The 15,726-nt window shown below is 39.3% G+C and overlaps 1 protein-coding gene across 1 annotated transcript in view; it reads left to right on the forward strand.

Moving 5' to 3' along the window:
* The window catches only part of LOC149285905 (sodium-driven chloride bicarbonate exchanger-like), a 47,481-nt gene that overhangs the window by 25,807 nt on the left and 5,948 nt on the right, over positions 1-15,726 (forward strand). Inside the window, exons 10-22 of the mRNA XM_089494700.1 lie at positions 2,435-2,581; positions 3,134-3,234; positions 3,633-3,807; positions 3,906-4,039; positions 5,189-5,434; positions 6,706-6,811; positions 11,567-11,728; positions 12,090-12,203; positions 12,821-12,982; positions 13,148-13,399; positions 13,586-13,654; positions 13,943-14,116; positions 15,506-15,628. Coding sequence (XP_089350826.1) covers positions 2,435-2,581; positions 3,134-3,234; positions 3,633-3,807; positions 3,906-4,039; positions 5,189-5,434; positions 6,706-6,811; positions 11,567-11,728; positions 12,090-12,203; positions 12,821-12,982; positions 13,148-13,399; positions 13,586-13,654; positions 13,943-14,116; positions 15,506-15,628 — 1,965 coding nt within the window. The remainder of the gene's footprint in view (positions 1-2,434; positions 2,582-3,133; positions 3,235-3,632; positions 3,808-3,905; positions 4,040-5,188; positions 5,435-6,705; positions 6,812-11,566; positions 11,729-12,089; positions 12,204-12,820; positions 12,983-13,147; positions 13,400-13,585; positions 13,655-13,942; positions 14,117-15,505; positions 15,629-15,726) is intronic.

The raw sequence follows: 15,726 nt of genomic DNA on the forward strand, positions 1-15,726 counted from the left end.
ACGGGGTAATTCGGTTTGAGCTACTTTATAGCAGTTATACTATGTTCAATAAAAATTCTCCCAAAATATGCCTTGTGGCATTCATACTATTATTAAGAGGGATAGAGGGAAGGAGAAGCGTTGATTCTATTTTTAATATCCTTAGCCGGCTGAATATGTTATAGGGGGCAAGGCATTGGTAGCTTTTATACCTCCTCTGGGGCAAATAATTAGCTCCTGCTCTACTAGATATAGGATGAGGAAAAAGTGGATCACTAATCAGCCATCTCTGGGGAACTAATTTTTTTGTGTTTTAGATTTATCTTATTTTTTTATGCCACACGAGTCAACTTTCATGAACTCAACTATTACTGCCAACATTTTAAGTTGCAGAAAATTGTATCTGTTCTCTAGAAACAAATATTACTTTTACATAATGGCTTCTGTCTCCACCTTGACGTTAGCAAAAAGTACAGTACATTTTTGATGAATATTGGATCCATATAACAATTTCTACCTTTTTGTATGCCATTCTTTATTGTACTCTAATAAAAGAATACGTATATTATTGTTAAACAGTGTACAAATGAAGCAGGTTAATATTCACATAGACGCCACATTTTCTTTTATGATGACTGTATCATAAACCTTTTTTAACAATCAGGGCCAGCACAAGACATTGTGCTCCCTGGGTCCAAGGATGAAATGCTGTACTGCCACCAAAACCACATCCATAATTTCATTTCATGATTAATAAATTCACTCTCTCATGCTCACACTTCCATGTTTCTGTATCCTTTTCCAAAGCTCTGCTTCTTCTCTTGCCTCTTCTGTGTTCGTCCTCTTCACCCCATGTCTTCTTTCTTTGACCACTTCTCCGTGAATCTGGCCTCCCAGGGCACTTCAGCAAAAGGATAAGGAGAGAGAGGCTGTCCCCATGGCTCCAGTCTTTTCTCGCAGCGGGGCACAAACATTTCTCTTTCTCCACAAATCATGCCCATTGAACCATCGCGGCTGATGTAAGGGCTGACTCTGATCACAATACATATGGCAGTAAATCTTGACATAACAGTCATTATTTAAAATTAATAATGTCTAGCTGGTGACACATTGTGGGGCATGGTTTAACCCTAAAACCACACTTGTGCCAGGCTGTGTGCCAAGAAGATGCCATAGAAGTAACTCAACAACATTTCTCACCTATACACTGCTCATATGGCTGAGAAAAGTATAGACAACACACTGATTACTGATGGCATGATTGTCCCTTTAATGTTTCTGGTGTTTAAATTACTCTCTTGTTGTTTGATGTTTGAATCCTGCCGTACCACTTTCAAATGCTCATTTTAGAAATGTTGTTTGTCAGAAAGTAGGTCATTATGCTAATAATCCTCCCAAAGCTCTTGATTACATGTAAGTCAACCGTATATTTCAAGAAATCTATTGAAATGCGAACAAATCCCAGAAGATCATTAGTACTAAAAATATGCTCTCTTTAAAAGAATGGGCTTGTGCGTGTATTCTGACCCCTGGCTGTCTTTTACTCTGTGTAAGCTTTTACAGAGAGCAAATCATGTTTGCCATTTAAAAGACTCCAAAATATTAATAGGTTAGAACATATCTAATGAATAATAAATGACAAATGCATTTCAGCAGCATATTTTGCAGATCCTTTGACAAGAAGCCACTATTGTAATTGGCTAAATATAAAACTAATCTTGGGTTCAGAGAATGAACTTTCATTCACACACATCCTTTTAAACCTTACTCTATGGAGTTACGCCTGGCTACTTGCTAAAGGTTAAAGGGGAGGGGGGGGGGGCAGAAAGATATTCTGGTCTGGAAATGTGAAAAATTATTTATTTGCTAAAGAACTTTGTATATGAGCACAAAGTGTGGGTAGTTTCCAAGAGACGGGGAATCTATTAGAAATGGATGGATATATTTGGGTTTGGAGCTACATGTTCCTTCTGGTTCAATACTTTCTGGGCTTCATTAATTAAGACATGTGAAGGAAAATTGTATCTTATCATCTTTAGTATCCATTATAACATGTTACTTATACAATAAAAGCTGAGCTAGACATAACACATAGTTTGGTCTGCTTTGTGATGTTTAAGAAACTCTAAGCATTATGCAGGAGTCAGCTAGACTCATATTGTAGTCCATGCTCACTGATTTTTCTCTGGCGAGTTGGATTTGTAAAACACCTAAGGTTTTGTTAATAAATCCCATGCATATACCAAGCTATGCTTGTTGAACAATGTTGTATGTTAGTCACCCATAGCACATTTAATGTGTTAGATTATCAAGATAAAAAAACTGTTTTTGTTGAGCAGCCAGTTTGACTGTCTACTACTTAACTAATAGGAGACAATGTTTGGTGGTAACAATACTTATAACAATGTTCTGGAATGGTTTGAAGATAATTCTATTAACACCAATCTAACATTAGGTATTCCATGATGTTGCCTACAAAGCTAAGGATCGTAACGATTTGGTCTCTGGAATAGATGAATTTCTTGATCAGGTCACAGTGCTTCCACCTGGAGAGTGGGACCCTTCAATTCGCATTGAACCACCAAAAAATGTCCCATCACAGGTGAGTAAATGTGCATGACTTCATTTCATATTCATGTTCCATTTCCTTTATTTTTTCATTATTGTGGTCTGAGTTATTGTTTCTGATCCAGTACCAACATTTTAGGCTTTAAGTGAACCTGTCTTTGACATTAGTGCGGTTTCAAAAGAAATTATATCCGCGTTATGTAAGATTTTAAGGTGAACTTGAAAGCAGATGGGAAGTGGGCTGCCAATATATGTGTATAGGCTCACAACACATGGAATCGACAGCCTCCGAGCTGCTCGACCACTCCACCCCATAGATGAACACCTTGCACGTTTCATGCCGAGAGATGGTGCTTAGTCGTACTCATGGATCATAGGTGTGTTGATGACATCTTACTTCCTTTTTTTTAAAATGAACTGCGTTATCTTCTGATCTGGGGATGATAGGGCCCACTTTTGAAAAAAGTTTAGCAATTAGATTTCTTTTTCTTCACACACACCGTCCTGTTGTCCCTAGTTTATTGACAGCCATAGACAACTCCTGCTTTCAATATCAAGTAATACATGTCAATTTTATTTTTTCCAGGAGAAACGTAAAACTCCAGGGGTACCAAATGGCACAGCAGCTCTAGGTGACGCAGAAGAACATGAGGGGCATAGTGGTCCTGAATTGCAAAGAACTGGAAGGTTGGTCGAATTCTTCAATTGTGAACAATTGCAAAACATCCTGAAACAACATGTTTAAGATCACACAGAATGCTGCAGGAAAAAAAACAAAAAAAAAACTCCTACAATATGATGTTATATAGAACAATTAAGAAAGAGTATTGCCAAAACTTCTAAAATAACATATAGGCATTTTTTTTTACCATTGGTTGATTAATGTCAAGTTATTATAGAACCTCTTTACTTGTCCTATGTGATGTGTGAATGTATGACCTATAGGGTGAGGCTTAAAGGCTCCATGTGGTTATGTTTTGTGAAAAATGCCTTCATCATGTCAGCTTAAGTCGTTCCCAGTTGGGCTGGGCAGTTGGGTTTCACTGTTGACAAGTTACTGCTGTTCTTTTTGTTGTTTCTTTTAGATTTTTTGGGGGCCTGGTATTAGATATCAAGAGAAAAGCACCTTTTTTCTGGAGCGACTTCAGGGATGCCTGCAGCTTACAATGCTTAGCGTCGTTTCTGTTTCTCTACTGTGCGTGCATGTCTCCTGTCATCACTTTTGGAGGTCTTCTTGGAGAGGCAACTGAAGGTCGAATAGTAGGTGTTGTACCTAATACCATTTTTTTAGCATTAACAGTTCATAACCAGGTTGGTATTTACAGAGAACACATGGGTGTATTTTGTGTCTTGTTTAGAGTGCAATAGAATCTCTTTTTGGAGCATCAATGACAGGAATAGCATATTCTTTGTTTGGTGGACAACCTCTGACAATTCTGGGGAGCACAGGACCAGTGTTGGTGTTTGAAAAAATTTTATTCAAATTTTGCAAGTAAGTTATTTTTTTACCAGCATTGTTTTTATGTGAATGCGTGATTGAATTTGATTGTTTGAATTGATGTTTGTCTTCTTTGATGAAACCTTATCCTTCAATGTGCACAAAACCAATTTTGATTATATAATAACTAATAATAAAAAAGATAATCCTAAAAATAATAATAATTGCCTTTAAGGACCTCTGAATAAATTAATCCAATGTGGGTGTTAAAGCAAAGTTCTGTGATGAAGTCCTGATAAGTGAATCTTTATAAATGTCCAAAAGATCAATTAAGGGAGTACCCCCCCTCCCATTAAATGGGTTTTAAAAATAACCCTCACAATGTTGGAACATATTTTCTTTCCTTTAATTTTCAGTCCTTTCCAGTTATTATTATTACTAATGGTTGTTGCTTTAAATTACATAAATTATATGCATATATTTATATGTATTTAAAATACTGCTTACATATGTTTGCAAAAAAGTTTTAACAGCAATATGATGATAACATGTATGGATATATATATATATATATAATGTAAAGTAATAATAAAGTATAATGTAAAGATCTGGACACATTTTGATAGCTATGTAATTCCTTTTAGCTTTGCTTTGATTGCTTAGACAAGTAATAATTTTAAATAGAGGATAGTATATGCCATGAGAAGATTCTTCTTATGTTCTTGTAAATGTGTATTTGAGTTTGAGCAGTTAGCAGTAATTGACTGCCCTGGTAGTTTTAGCTTTTGCTCTTTTTTTAACTCTTTCATTTGGATTTTAAACGGGCCATTGAATCAGACATATTATGTTTATCATGTTTTGTATATAATTGCATTGACTGTAAAACTTTCACTAAGAAAATGTTATTATTAAAGTGGACCCACTATAGACACCACTTTTTATAAAGCCTTGTAATTGTGTTTGCAGTTTATTACTGTAAATGTTACATTACATTTGTATGTAAAGGAGTTTAATCAAGCATATAGTAGGTATAAGGCTATCCTGGATATAAGATAAGGCCAGGGACTAAAGAAGTATTCAGAAAATGGGCAAAGCAGTTGGGCCGAATGGTTCTTATTATATGTTATCTGTGTTATTCATTTTGATGTTAACCTGTTAAAGACGTTTTTCCTTATTATTATAGAATAACGTTTCTTTATGTAGGGAATATGGACTCTCGTACCTCTCCTTACGAACTAGTATAGGTCTCTGGACCGCCTTTATGTGCATTGTTTTGGTTGCGACGGATGCAAGTTCCCTTGTGTGTTATATTACGCGCTTTACCGAAGAAGCATTTGCGTCTCTCATCTGCATCATATTCATTTACGAGGCATTAGAAAAGCTGTTTCAACTAGGTGAGAAACATCCAATCAACATGAATAATAATTTGGAACTTCTAACACAGTATTCGTAAGTAAAGTCTCCTTTTCCTATTAGTTATGAATGCCAACCAGAGGGAGAAATAAAAAAAATAAATAAATAAAAAAATCAATCAATTAAAGCATATGATAAGAAAATGGTATGAATATATTTTTTCTATGTTGATTGTGTTTCATTTATTAGATTTATTAGTTATGTGAAATATATATTTGTTTTCAATGTTTCAGCTGAGTTGGTTGTGCTGACCAAAATTATCCATATGTTAAAATATACTGAAATCATTTAGGGAAGAAAACATAAGATGATGAGTTAACTGCAATTTGACTCCCATAATTTAGTTATTAATATTAATAATTACTCTGTTATTATAAAACTGATAAACGACTGAGCAGTTGCATTAGTACCATGGTTCAGCAAAGACAACTAATACTTTTATTTGCGATTTGCACATTATGTCTGTTTTAGTGCCACAGTGAAGAATATGCAATAGACTAAAAATGTTACAGGGGTATTATTTGTACCCTATTATTATTCTTATAAGGAACTATTGAATGGCACATTGATTGTAGGAGACCATCTTTGTCTTTAATATAGACATATAGGGTAAATGAAATGAGTCGTTACTGCTTCGAACCCCAAACTGCAATCAGCTAAATAGCGAAATAATACAAAACAAAACAAAAAGTAACTGTTCTTCCCATTAATGTGTTACAAGTCACCTAAGGTCATTTATAAGGGAGATTACATATAAAAAGATTAATTGTTATGAGACTGGAAGAATCAGGGTGTTTTTGCAGTAACCCATACTTTGCCAGCAGCAAAAGCCATTCTTCTACCTGTGGGTACATTTCCCATAGTGGCAGTAGATGGCAGATAGAACATTTTAGAAGATGCAGTCCATAGAGGCTGCGGTGACAGATGATGGATGATGGGTTATACTTTGTCATCACTATTCCATATGTATTGTACATGCGTACAATGCAAAACTGTGACATAACTAAACCGTAATTAATATAGAATTAAGAAATTAATGGTCATAGATAAGGATAATGGAAAGCATAAATCTTGGTTAAAGACATATGACTTCTTTGATATGTATTGTTGTAAGTATTCCTTGAAACATCTAGATGCTCTTGTGCTCTAATTTGTTTAATGGTGCCTAAAATCATCAGGTGCGTGTGATCTATTATCTCAAACACAAGCAAAATACAGAGAAAAGCTTGAACACATTTTACTCTTATTTAATGACGTATAATGTATCGGCACACTAAATTTTAATACGAGATCTTATATTTTAATAGATGCGCTTGCACAGAGCCTACTAACCCTAGCAATGAAACCTTGGATTATTGGAAGGACCATAATATAACAACGTCAGAAATATCCTGGAACAACCTGACTGTTAAAGTAAGTATTCTTTTTTTAAAAATGCTCACACATGAAATTATTGTTTCATTATTGTTAACCAGGAACTTTTCCAAACTTTTGAACATAAGTGTATATAATAAGTTTTGCATGAGAGGATACTTATATTAAACTCTTTTAACTCCCCCATTGCAACTTTTGTGCAAATTAATCAACTTATGTGAAAGTAACTACCGTATTGGCTCGAATACAGGCCGCACTTCCCCCCCCACTTTAAGTCTTTAAAGTGGGGGTGCGGCCTATATTCGGGGTCTAGCGCCCGACGCCCAGGACATGCAGTTTCGGGCGCCTGGCAGGCAGCAGAGTTAGGATACAGATCCCCGCAGCGGTGCAGGGGACCTGCATCCTACTCTCTGATACGCTAAGACAGCCTCCCCTGCCGGCACTTTCCACGGGGGGAGTGCCGGCACGGGAGGTTGTCTAAGCGCATCGTGCCGGCAGCGGAGGTTGTTTACGCGCATCGCCGCAGCCGGTGAACGTCCGCACGATGCGTTTTACCCCTGCCCCCAAGACTTACCAGAGCAGACTCCCGACTGTCTTTTGGGGGGGTCGGCAGGGGACATCTACGCAATACGCGTATTGCGTAGATGTCCCCCGCCGGCCCCGCAGGACACCCGGGAGTCTGCTCTGGTAAGTCGGGGGGGCAGAGTGGCAGCATATCTCGGGGGGGGGGAGGACAGTGGCAGCATATCTCGGGGGGGAGGAGGAGGACAGTGGCAGCATATCTCGGGGGGGAGGAGGAGGACAGTGGCAGCATATCTTGGGGGGGCAGTGGCAGCATATCTCGGGGGGGACAGAGTGGCAGCATATCTCGGGGGGTGGGCAGAGTGGCAGCATGTCTATGAAAAAAACTTTTTCTTTAAAAAAGCACCAAACTTTTAGGGTGCGGCCTATATACGGGGGCGGCCTATATCCGAGCCAATACGGTATTTAGTATGGTCAAATCAGTACTAATTTATAGACTTGGGCACCAGGGGGCTCTTCGTGTTCGTCTTTGTGCTCGTCTTCGGCAAAAAAAAGAACTTCGTATTCCGCGAATATTCGCCTGGTCCTGTCTTCTCTTCGGGCGAATATTCGCGGACATTCTTCGTGCTCGGGTTTTCTTCGTTTTCCCCGGTTAAGGGGTTAAAACGGGGTTAAAGCCGCTCTGGCGCCAGGAGTTTAAATGTCCGTATGAGCAACTCTATTGGTCGTCAGCAGGGGGCTCGTCTGCCATTGGTTGATGGCAGACGAGCCCCCTGCTGGCGACCAATAGGGTCGCTCGTACAGACTGTTATACTCCTGGTGCCGTAATTGTCCGGCAGATCCCGCTGGTCTCCCTGTTCTATAATTTATTAACTGATAGAACAGGGAGACCAGTGGGATCTGCCGGGTAAGTTACAGCATTGGGGTTTTAAAAGTCTGCACGAGCGACTCTGTTGGTCGCTCGTGCAGACTTTTAAAACCCCAATGCTACAACTTACCCGGCACATCCCACTGGTCTCCCTCCCTGTTCAATTAATTAAATGTCCGTACGAGCGAACAATAAAGTCGCTCGTACGGACATTTAACTCTGTACAGGGAGGGAGACCAGTGGCATCGGCAGGGTAAGTTGCAGCATTGGGGTTTGAAAACCCCAATGCTGCAACTTGCCCTGCCGATGCCACTGGTCTTTAACTAATTGAACAGGGAGGGAGACCGATGCCACTGGTCTCCCTCCCTGTTCAATTAGTTAGTCCGTGCCGGGTTAAATGTCCGTACGAGCGACCAATAAAGTCGCTCGTACGGACATTTAACTCTGTACAGGGAGGGAGACCAGTGGCATCGGCAGGGTAAGTTGCAGCATTGGGGTTTTAAAACCCCAATGCTGCAACTTGCCCTGCCGATGCCACTGGTCTTTAACTAATTGAACAGGGAGGGAGACCGATGCCACTGGTCTCCCTCCCTGTTCAATTAGTTAGTCCGTGCCGGGTTAAATGTCCGTACGAGCGACCAATAAAGTCGCTCGTACGGACATTTAACTCTGTACAGGGAGGGAGACCAGTGGCATCGGCAGGGTAAGTTGCAGCATTGGGGTTTTAAAACCCCAATGCTGCAACTTGCCCTGCCGATGCCACTGGTCTTTAACTAATTGAACAGGGAGGGAGACCGATGCCACTGGTCTCCCTCCCTGTTCAATTAGTTAGTCTGTGCCGGGTTAAATGTCCGTACGAGCGACCAATAAAGTCGCTCGTACGGACATTTAACTAATTGAACAGGGAGGGAGACCAGTGGCATCGGCACTGCCGATGCCACTGGTCTCCCTCCCTGTTCAATTAGTTAGGGGTTAACCTTTTTTTAAAGGGTTAAGGGGCCGTGCAAGTGAGCCTATTGGTCGCTTGCACGGCCCTTTAACCTATGGATTTCTGCTCCCGTTAACCCCTTCGATGCTGTGTTAACGCAGCATCGAAGGGGTTAACGGGAGCGGAAATCCATAGGTTCGCTGTCAGGGGCTACAAAGACCGTGCGAGTGAGCCTATTGGTCACCTGCAGGGTCTTTCTCTGGCATCAACCAATTGGTTGATGCCAGAGGAGGTCCCTGTAGGCGACCAATAGGCTCATTCGCACTGCCCTGTAACCCGTGACGGCGAACCTGCGGATTTCCACTTCCGGGAACTGCCGCGATGCCGCGAAGCCGCGAAGACAAGACAAGGTAAGATGAAGGGGGGGAATGGTAGACGAAGACGAAGACAATCACGAAGATCTTCGTGGTGTGTGTCTTCGTCTTCGCCTACGTTTTACCGCCGCCGTCTTCTCTTCGGCGTGTCTTCGGAACGAACACGAAAACGCACTCTTCGTGTTCGTTTCCATGTTCGCCCGAAGACGAATGCACAAGTCTACTAATTTACTTAAATATCTCCAAGCTAGACTGCCAATGAGTTGCTGCTGTTTTATATAACCTAGTTTAAGGTTCCTTACACCTTAAAACATTGGTAAGGTCAGACTCACCACCCCACGGTATATTAACCAATCACTCCTAATTCATAAGCAATAGGATTCCCACTACGGCAAGTAAAGCTTAGGTGAGGGCTTACATAAACAGAGCAAAGTGCTTTCTTAATGACCTTTCCATACTTTATATTTGGTCAAGGGCTTGAAATCTCTATATCTTTTCATACATTTTATATTCAGCCTGTCAAGGCTAACAGACCTCAGTGTCCGCTGAGTAGATGCTGTGGTTAAAAACTGTTTCCAGCAGTGTTTTTGTTCCTAAATTGTTGTATGTTGTTAATTATGATAAATATTGTATCGGTTGCATTTAATATAAGAATACCTGTTTAAGTTGAGAAACAACTTACGGTAGTAAAATAATTACTGTATAATATACAGTGCTCCTGTATTTAAAGAGAATAATATGTTTTGTAGAAATTAAGTTAAAAACAACACAAATCAAAGAGGATTTCCATTTCCTGCCAGATGGCTATTTCAAAATATATCTAAAAAGCTCATCATTTCTCTAAAATTCTTCCCCCAGCTGTTCAGGATACACATTGATATATAACCATTTTCATTAGCACAGCAGCTTATGTTAAGCTTTGTTTTTATTCTAATGGTAGGGATCAATCAGTAGATCCTGAATGTTCATAGTTTTATTGGAGATATCTTAGGATGTATAAGTTCTTAAGCCACGCAGTGAGTTATATTCTATTTAAGTGCTCACTTCTAGATGGTACATGCCATAGACTTGAGAAGGTCCTTGGGTAGTGTCTCAAACTGTTTTCCAATCAATTAGTTCTACAGTTGGTGCAATACGATATTATACCTCTATAGTCTCAAACACTATAGAACTAAGTACTGCAAGTGCTAAATACTAATCTTTTGTAGGCTGGCAACATAAAAACATATGTGCCAATTGAATTGGTAAGCATGAAATGTTGTAAAGTATCAGAAAAAACAAGCAGGGGTGCTAGATAGCTATAGGCATTAGTAGCAGAAAGAGGGAAGTGGTTCTGCCATGTTACAAATCTCTGGTTGACCTCATCTAGAGTATTGTGTACAATTTTGAGGACCTTGTTTCAAGAGAGTTCAGAGGGGGGAAATGAAGGCACCCTGTGCCCGGAGCCTTTTGCCTGAAGTAACCTCTTGGTGAACTTCGGCAAAATGGTGGAACTTCTGGACACTTTTTCTTTTTGAGACGAACGTGAAGATGCAAGGTCATGGAAGCGGTTAGCAGAGAAGATAGGGAGACATTCTGAGAGAGCATGAGAGAGAGTGAATGAAAGCGTGAGAGAGAGTGAAGGAAAGTGTGAGAGTGAATGAAAGTGTGAGAGAGAGTGAATGAAAGAGTGGGGGGGTATGTGAGAATTTTTAATGAAAATTCAGAGCTCTTTGGATCATTTTCATTTGTTTCATTGGGGGGCCTCCTTGTTTTCAGGGTTTCGGTACAAATTCAAATGCTCAAGTCTAGTCTTTACATCAGGAAAAATGGGCAGACTAGCTTAGCAGAATGGTTCTTATCTGCCGTCATATTCTGTTTCTAAATAATTAAGTCACCCATGTTATCCTTATATAGTTTGTATACATTATTTTGTTTTTAATTTCTCAAGGAATGTGTTTAGTTATGATCAGATTATCATATGCTTGGCTGCTGAAGACATGACACACACCACATCTTTGTCCTGCAGACTAGAAATATACCTCAGGTTTCAGAATGGTCCCTGACAAGTTCTTTTCATACATAAGGTATGAGATGCTACCTGTGTTTTTTTCCTCCAACAGTCATGCCATGAGTATAGAGGAGCTTTTGTAGGACAAGCCTGTGGTCATGAAGGCCCTTATGTTCCTGATGTTCTCTTCTGGTCAATCATCCTGTTCTTTGCTACTGTTAGTTTATCGTCAACACTGAAGCAATTTAAAACAAGTCGGTATTTTCCAACAAAGGTAAGATGGAAGACAGCTTTTAACATATTTTAACAAGTAATGAAGTGGAACATTCACTTGGAATCAATACTTTAAGAGCTACTTATCAGCCATAGTTTTTGTATTATAAAATGTATGATTTGACTAGCTATTTACAGTTTATAATATAAAAAAGCAGAAGAAGAATAAATGTTGTGATATAATAAGTATTTTAAAAACCTTTTTTGGATGGGGCAATAGTATGAATATATTAGAAAGGGAGGCCTGTGCGCTTTTTTGGTTAAGGCAAAGGAAAATATTACACATTAACTATCCGAAATTATGATTTGTTTATATGTACGGTTGTAAAGTCACATATACATTTTATGTGTTATTTCTGCAGGTGCGGTCCATTATCAGTGATTTTGCTGTGTTCCTCACAATCATGGTTATGGTTCTAACAGATTACTTTATTGGGATTCCAACTCCAAAGCTCCAGGTTCCAAGTGCTTTCAAGGTAAAGTTTTAGTTGTACATATCTACATTTTTTTTAAAAAGATGTTAACGTCTGAGTACAGAGGGATCCTCAAAAGTTTTGATTAAATAAAGGCTAAGGTAGCTTGTATCAATCAGTGACATTTGTCTAGCTTGGTTTGCTGCACTTGACCAGAGACAATTCCAAGGTGGCAGTTGAACTTGGGTTCCTTTAAGTGATTTCTTTAATGTACTGATCACTGAAGATAGGGAAACCAGAGTTCATAGCAGTTTTAGCTATATATATATATATATATATATATATATATATATATATATCTTTACCTGACACATTTCCACTAGGGTCACTCTATCTCAGCGTCTTACTTCACTCTCCCTCACACTCTCTGCGATGCTGAGTGAAGTAAGACGCTGAGATATGACATCATATCCCATCACTCCACTTCTCTCAGTGATACAAAGACCATGAGTGTAAGGACAAAGGGGCTCCACAAACCCCAATGTCATCCCTCTTTTCTACCTTATTTGTTGTGTGAGAAAGCCATGACCCTCATCCAATGTATAGGCTGCCAAGAATCTCCCCACAGGGGTAGGAGATTTTGTACTTGCACTAAACTAAACTAGTCTTTTTTTCTTTAGCCAACCAGAGATGATCGTGGCTGGCTAGTCAGTCCTTTGGGACCAAATCCTTGGTGGACAATAGTCGCTGCTATAATTCCATCCCTGCTTTGTACCATTTTGATATTTATGGACCAACAAATCACTGCAGTTATTATCAACAGAAAGGAACACAAGCTGAAGGTGAGGCTATGCTGTAGATGAAAAAGTAAATGTAAAAGTAGTAGAACACATTCCGAGAAAGACTGGTACCACTCTGCACACAGTAACCTACTGTTCATATATTACATCAATGGACTGTAAGACCACTATTCAGATGTTTCCATTTTGTTTTGTTTTTTTTTGCAGAAAGGCTGTGGGTATCATCTTGATCTTCTCGTGGTTGGTGTTATGCTCGGTATTTGCTCGATCATGGGTCTACCATGGTTTGTTGCAGCCACTGTCCTCTCCATCACTCATGTGAACAGTCTGAAGCTGGAATCCGAGTGTTCAGCTCCAGGAGAACAGCCCAAATTTTTGGGGATCCGAGAGCAAAGGGTTACGGGACTCATGATTTTTGTTCTGATGGGTTCATCTGTCTTTATGACAAGGGTACTTCAGGTAACGGACTTTTTGCTAAATTGGTTTTAGAGAATTGTATTAAAAAATGAAAGGCCACGCTAATGTTCACACACAGATTTAAAAAAAAATTTGTTATTTTGTCATTAAAAAGGAGAAAACATTTTTTAAAACTTTGAAATATTTTTTTATTTTTTAGTCTTGTGTCTAATCCCAATTTTTTTTTAGTTCATCCCTATGCCAGTTCTTTATGGAGTTTTCCTCTACATGGGTGCTTCATCGCTAAAGGGAATTCAGGTAAAATAATCGTAATAAGACTGTATATTATTAATTAATTGTTAATAATTAACTTGGCTAATGCGTGTATAATTAATTTTTTTTTTACTCTTAAGGAAGAGAAGGTATAAAGAGACAATATGAATTGTTAGTTATTGTTACAATGTAATTGGCAAGATTGTGACAGTATGGAAAGAGCTAAAGTTCAGTATTTAAGATATGTTTTAATAATGAGTTAACTCTATTAACACAAGTTAAATACTTTGTCTTAGATTTGGAAATGAAATGTAATTTGTTTTTTTACCCCAGTTCTTTGATCGGATCCTCCTTTTCTGGATGCCAGCAAAGCACCAACCGGATTTCATTTACCTTCGACATGTTCCTCTCCGTAAGGTTCACCTCTTCACGGTTATTCAGCTGAGCTGTCTAGTGTTACTGTGGGTCATAAAAGCTTCTCGGGCTGCAATCGTATTCCCTATGATGGTAAGAAACAAAAATGCAAGGGTGTTTAAATCTGTTATATGTTCCATAGAATATGGCTTTGTGCAGAAGCTGGTTTTAGTCATGCAGTACCAAGAGCAGGGCCGGCCCAAGGCAAAATGCCGCCTGGGGCGAATTTTAAAATGCCGCCCCCCCCTTATCTACCCTTCCTCTCCCTCCGTCCCTGCCGCCCCCCCCCATTATCTACCCTTCCTTTCCCTCCGTCCCTGCCGCCCCCCTCATTATCTACCCTTCCTCTCCCTCCGCCCCCCCCCTCGTACTTACCTTTCAGCAGTCCTGCGGCGAGTCTCCCTGTTCGGTCTCGGTGCCGGCTTGTAATGCTGAGCGCCGGAAATCTTCCGGCACTCAGCATTACAAGCCGGCACCGAGACCGAACAGGGAGACTCGCCGCAGAGGAGAGAGAGAGGGGCGCCGAGCGGGTACTGACAGCTTGGTAAGCGAAAACCACTCGGCGCCCCTTAAAAAAAAGGGCTTGGGGCGGCAAAGTGCCGCCCCTTCAAAAGTGCCGCCTGGAGCGGTTGCCCCACTTGGCTCCATTGTCGGGCCGGCCCTGACCAAGAGTGCACTGGACTATTTCTCTTCACAATGATGGATTGCACTTTTTCAGTAGGAGAGAGATTGTGATTTTGTGATCTTAAATTCTCTGTATTATAATTCATATTACCCTACACAAACTAATCCTAGAATATTGGTTCTCTCACAGAAGAAATAATGAGAGAGTGTAAGAGAGTATGAGCGAGGGTGTGAGAGGGTGAGAGCGAGGGTGAGGGACTACATTTTTTTTTCTGAATGGAAAAAGCCCTCCAAATTTTGTCTGAATCCAAAAGGCAGAAAACTAAATTCATTGTCTGAAAAGGAATGGACCGAAAACAAAACCAAAAATTTGACAGAATCATGTTTTGGTCCAGTAGTATAATTTATACATCGTAAAAGATCAGGATAATGGATAAGAACTGATATTACAGTTTCATATAATCAGCTTTTAAATATATCATGGAACTGTTTAAAATACATAAATCAAACAAGTTTATTAGAAAACAGTTGCTTAAATGTATGTTATAGTAAAACTATTTGTGTCTAACATTGAAAGATCCACATAAACTTAGAATATTTTATGCAGAAAAAAACATGATGGGATATGGTTTTTATCGGCAACATAATATAATTTAGACTGACCCTGTTAGATTTATCATTAACTTTATTAAAAAAAAATTGGTGAAAATAGATTTGGTTTTGTGACCCTTCGTTGTAGCACTATAGCTGGGTTGCTTGCTTTATTAGTAAATAGATCATTCCGTTTGCTTGTCACTTATTATAAAATATATTGACTATATTCTGTAACATATCCTTTTCATTCAAAATTTTAATCAGGTGTTAGCACTGGTTTTTGTAAGGAAGCTAATGGACTTTTTTTTCACCAAACGGGAACTGAGCTGGTTGGATGATTTGATGCCCGAGAGTAAGAAAAAGAAATTGGAGGATGCTGAAAAAGAGGTAATTGTTCTCACGTATATATTACATAAGTGTGTTTAGTTACCAGTTTCTCAAATTGTTGATTGTCCTTTTTTTGAACAGAAATTGTGGTTATACAA

Source organism: Sceloporus occidentalis, unplaced genomic scaffold (genome assembly GCF_023333645.1).
Source record: "Sceloporus occidentalis isolate IW3139 unplaced genomic scaffold, rSceOcc1.0.p SCAF_74, whole genome shotgun sequence".
Lineage (NCBI taxonomy): Eukaryota > Metazoa > Chordata > Lepidosauria > Squamata > Phrynosomatidae > Sceloporus > Sceloporus occidentalis.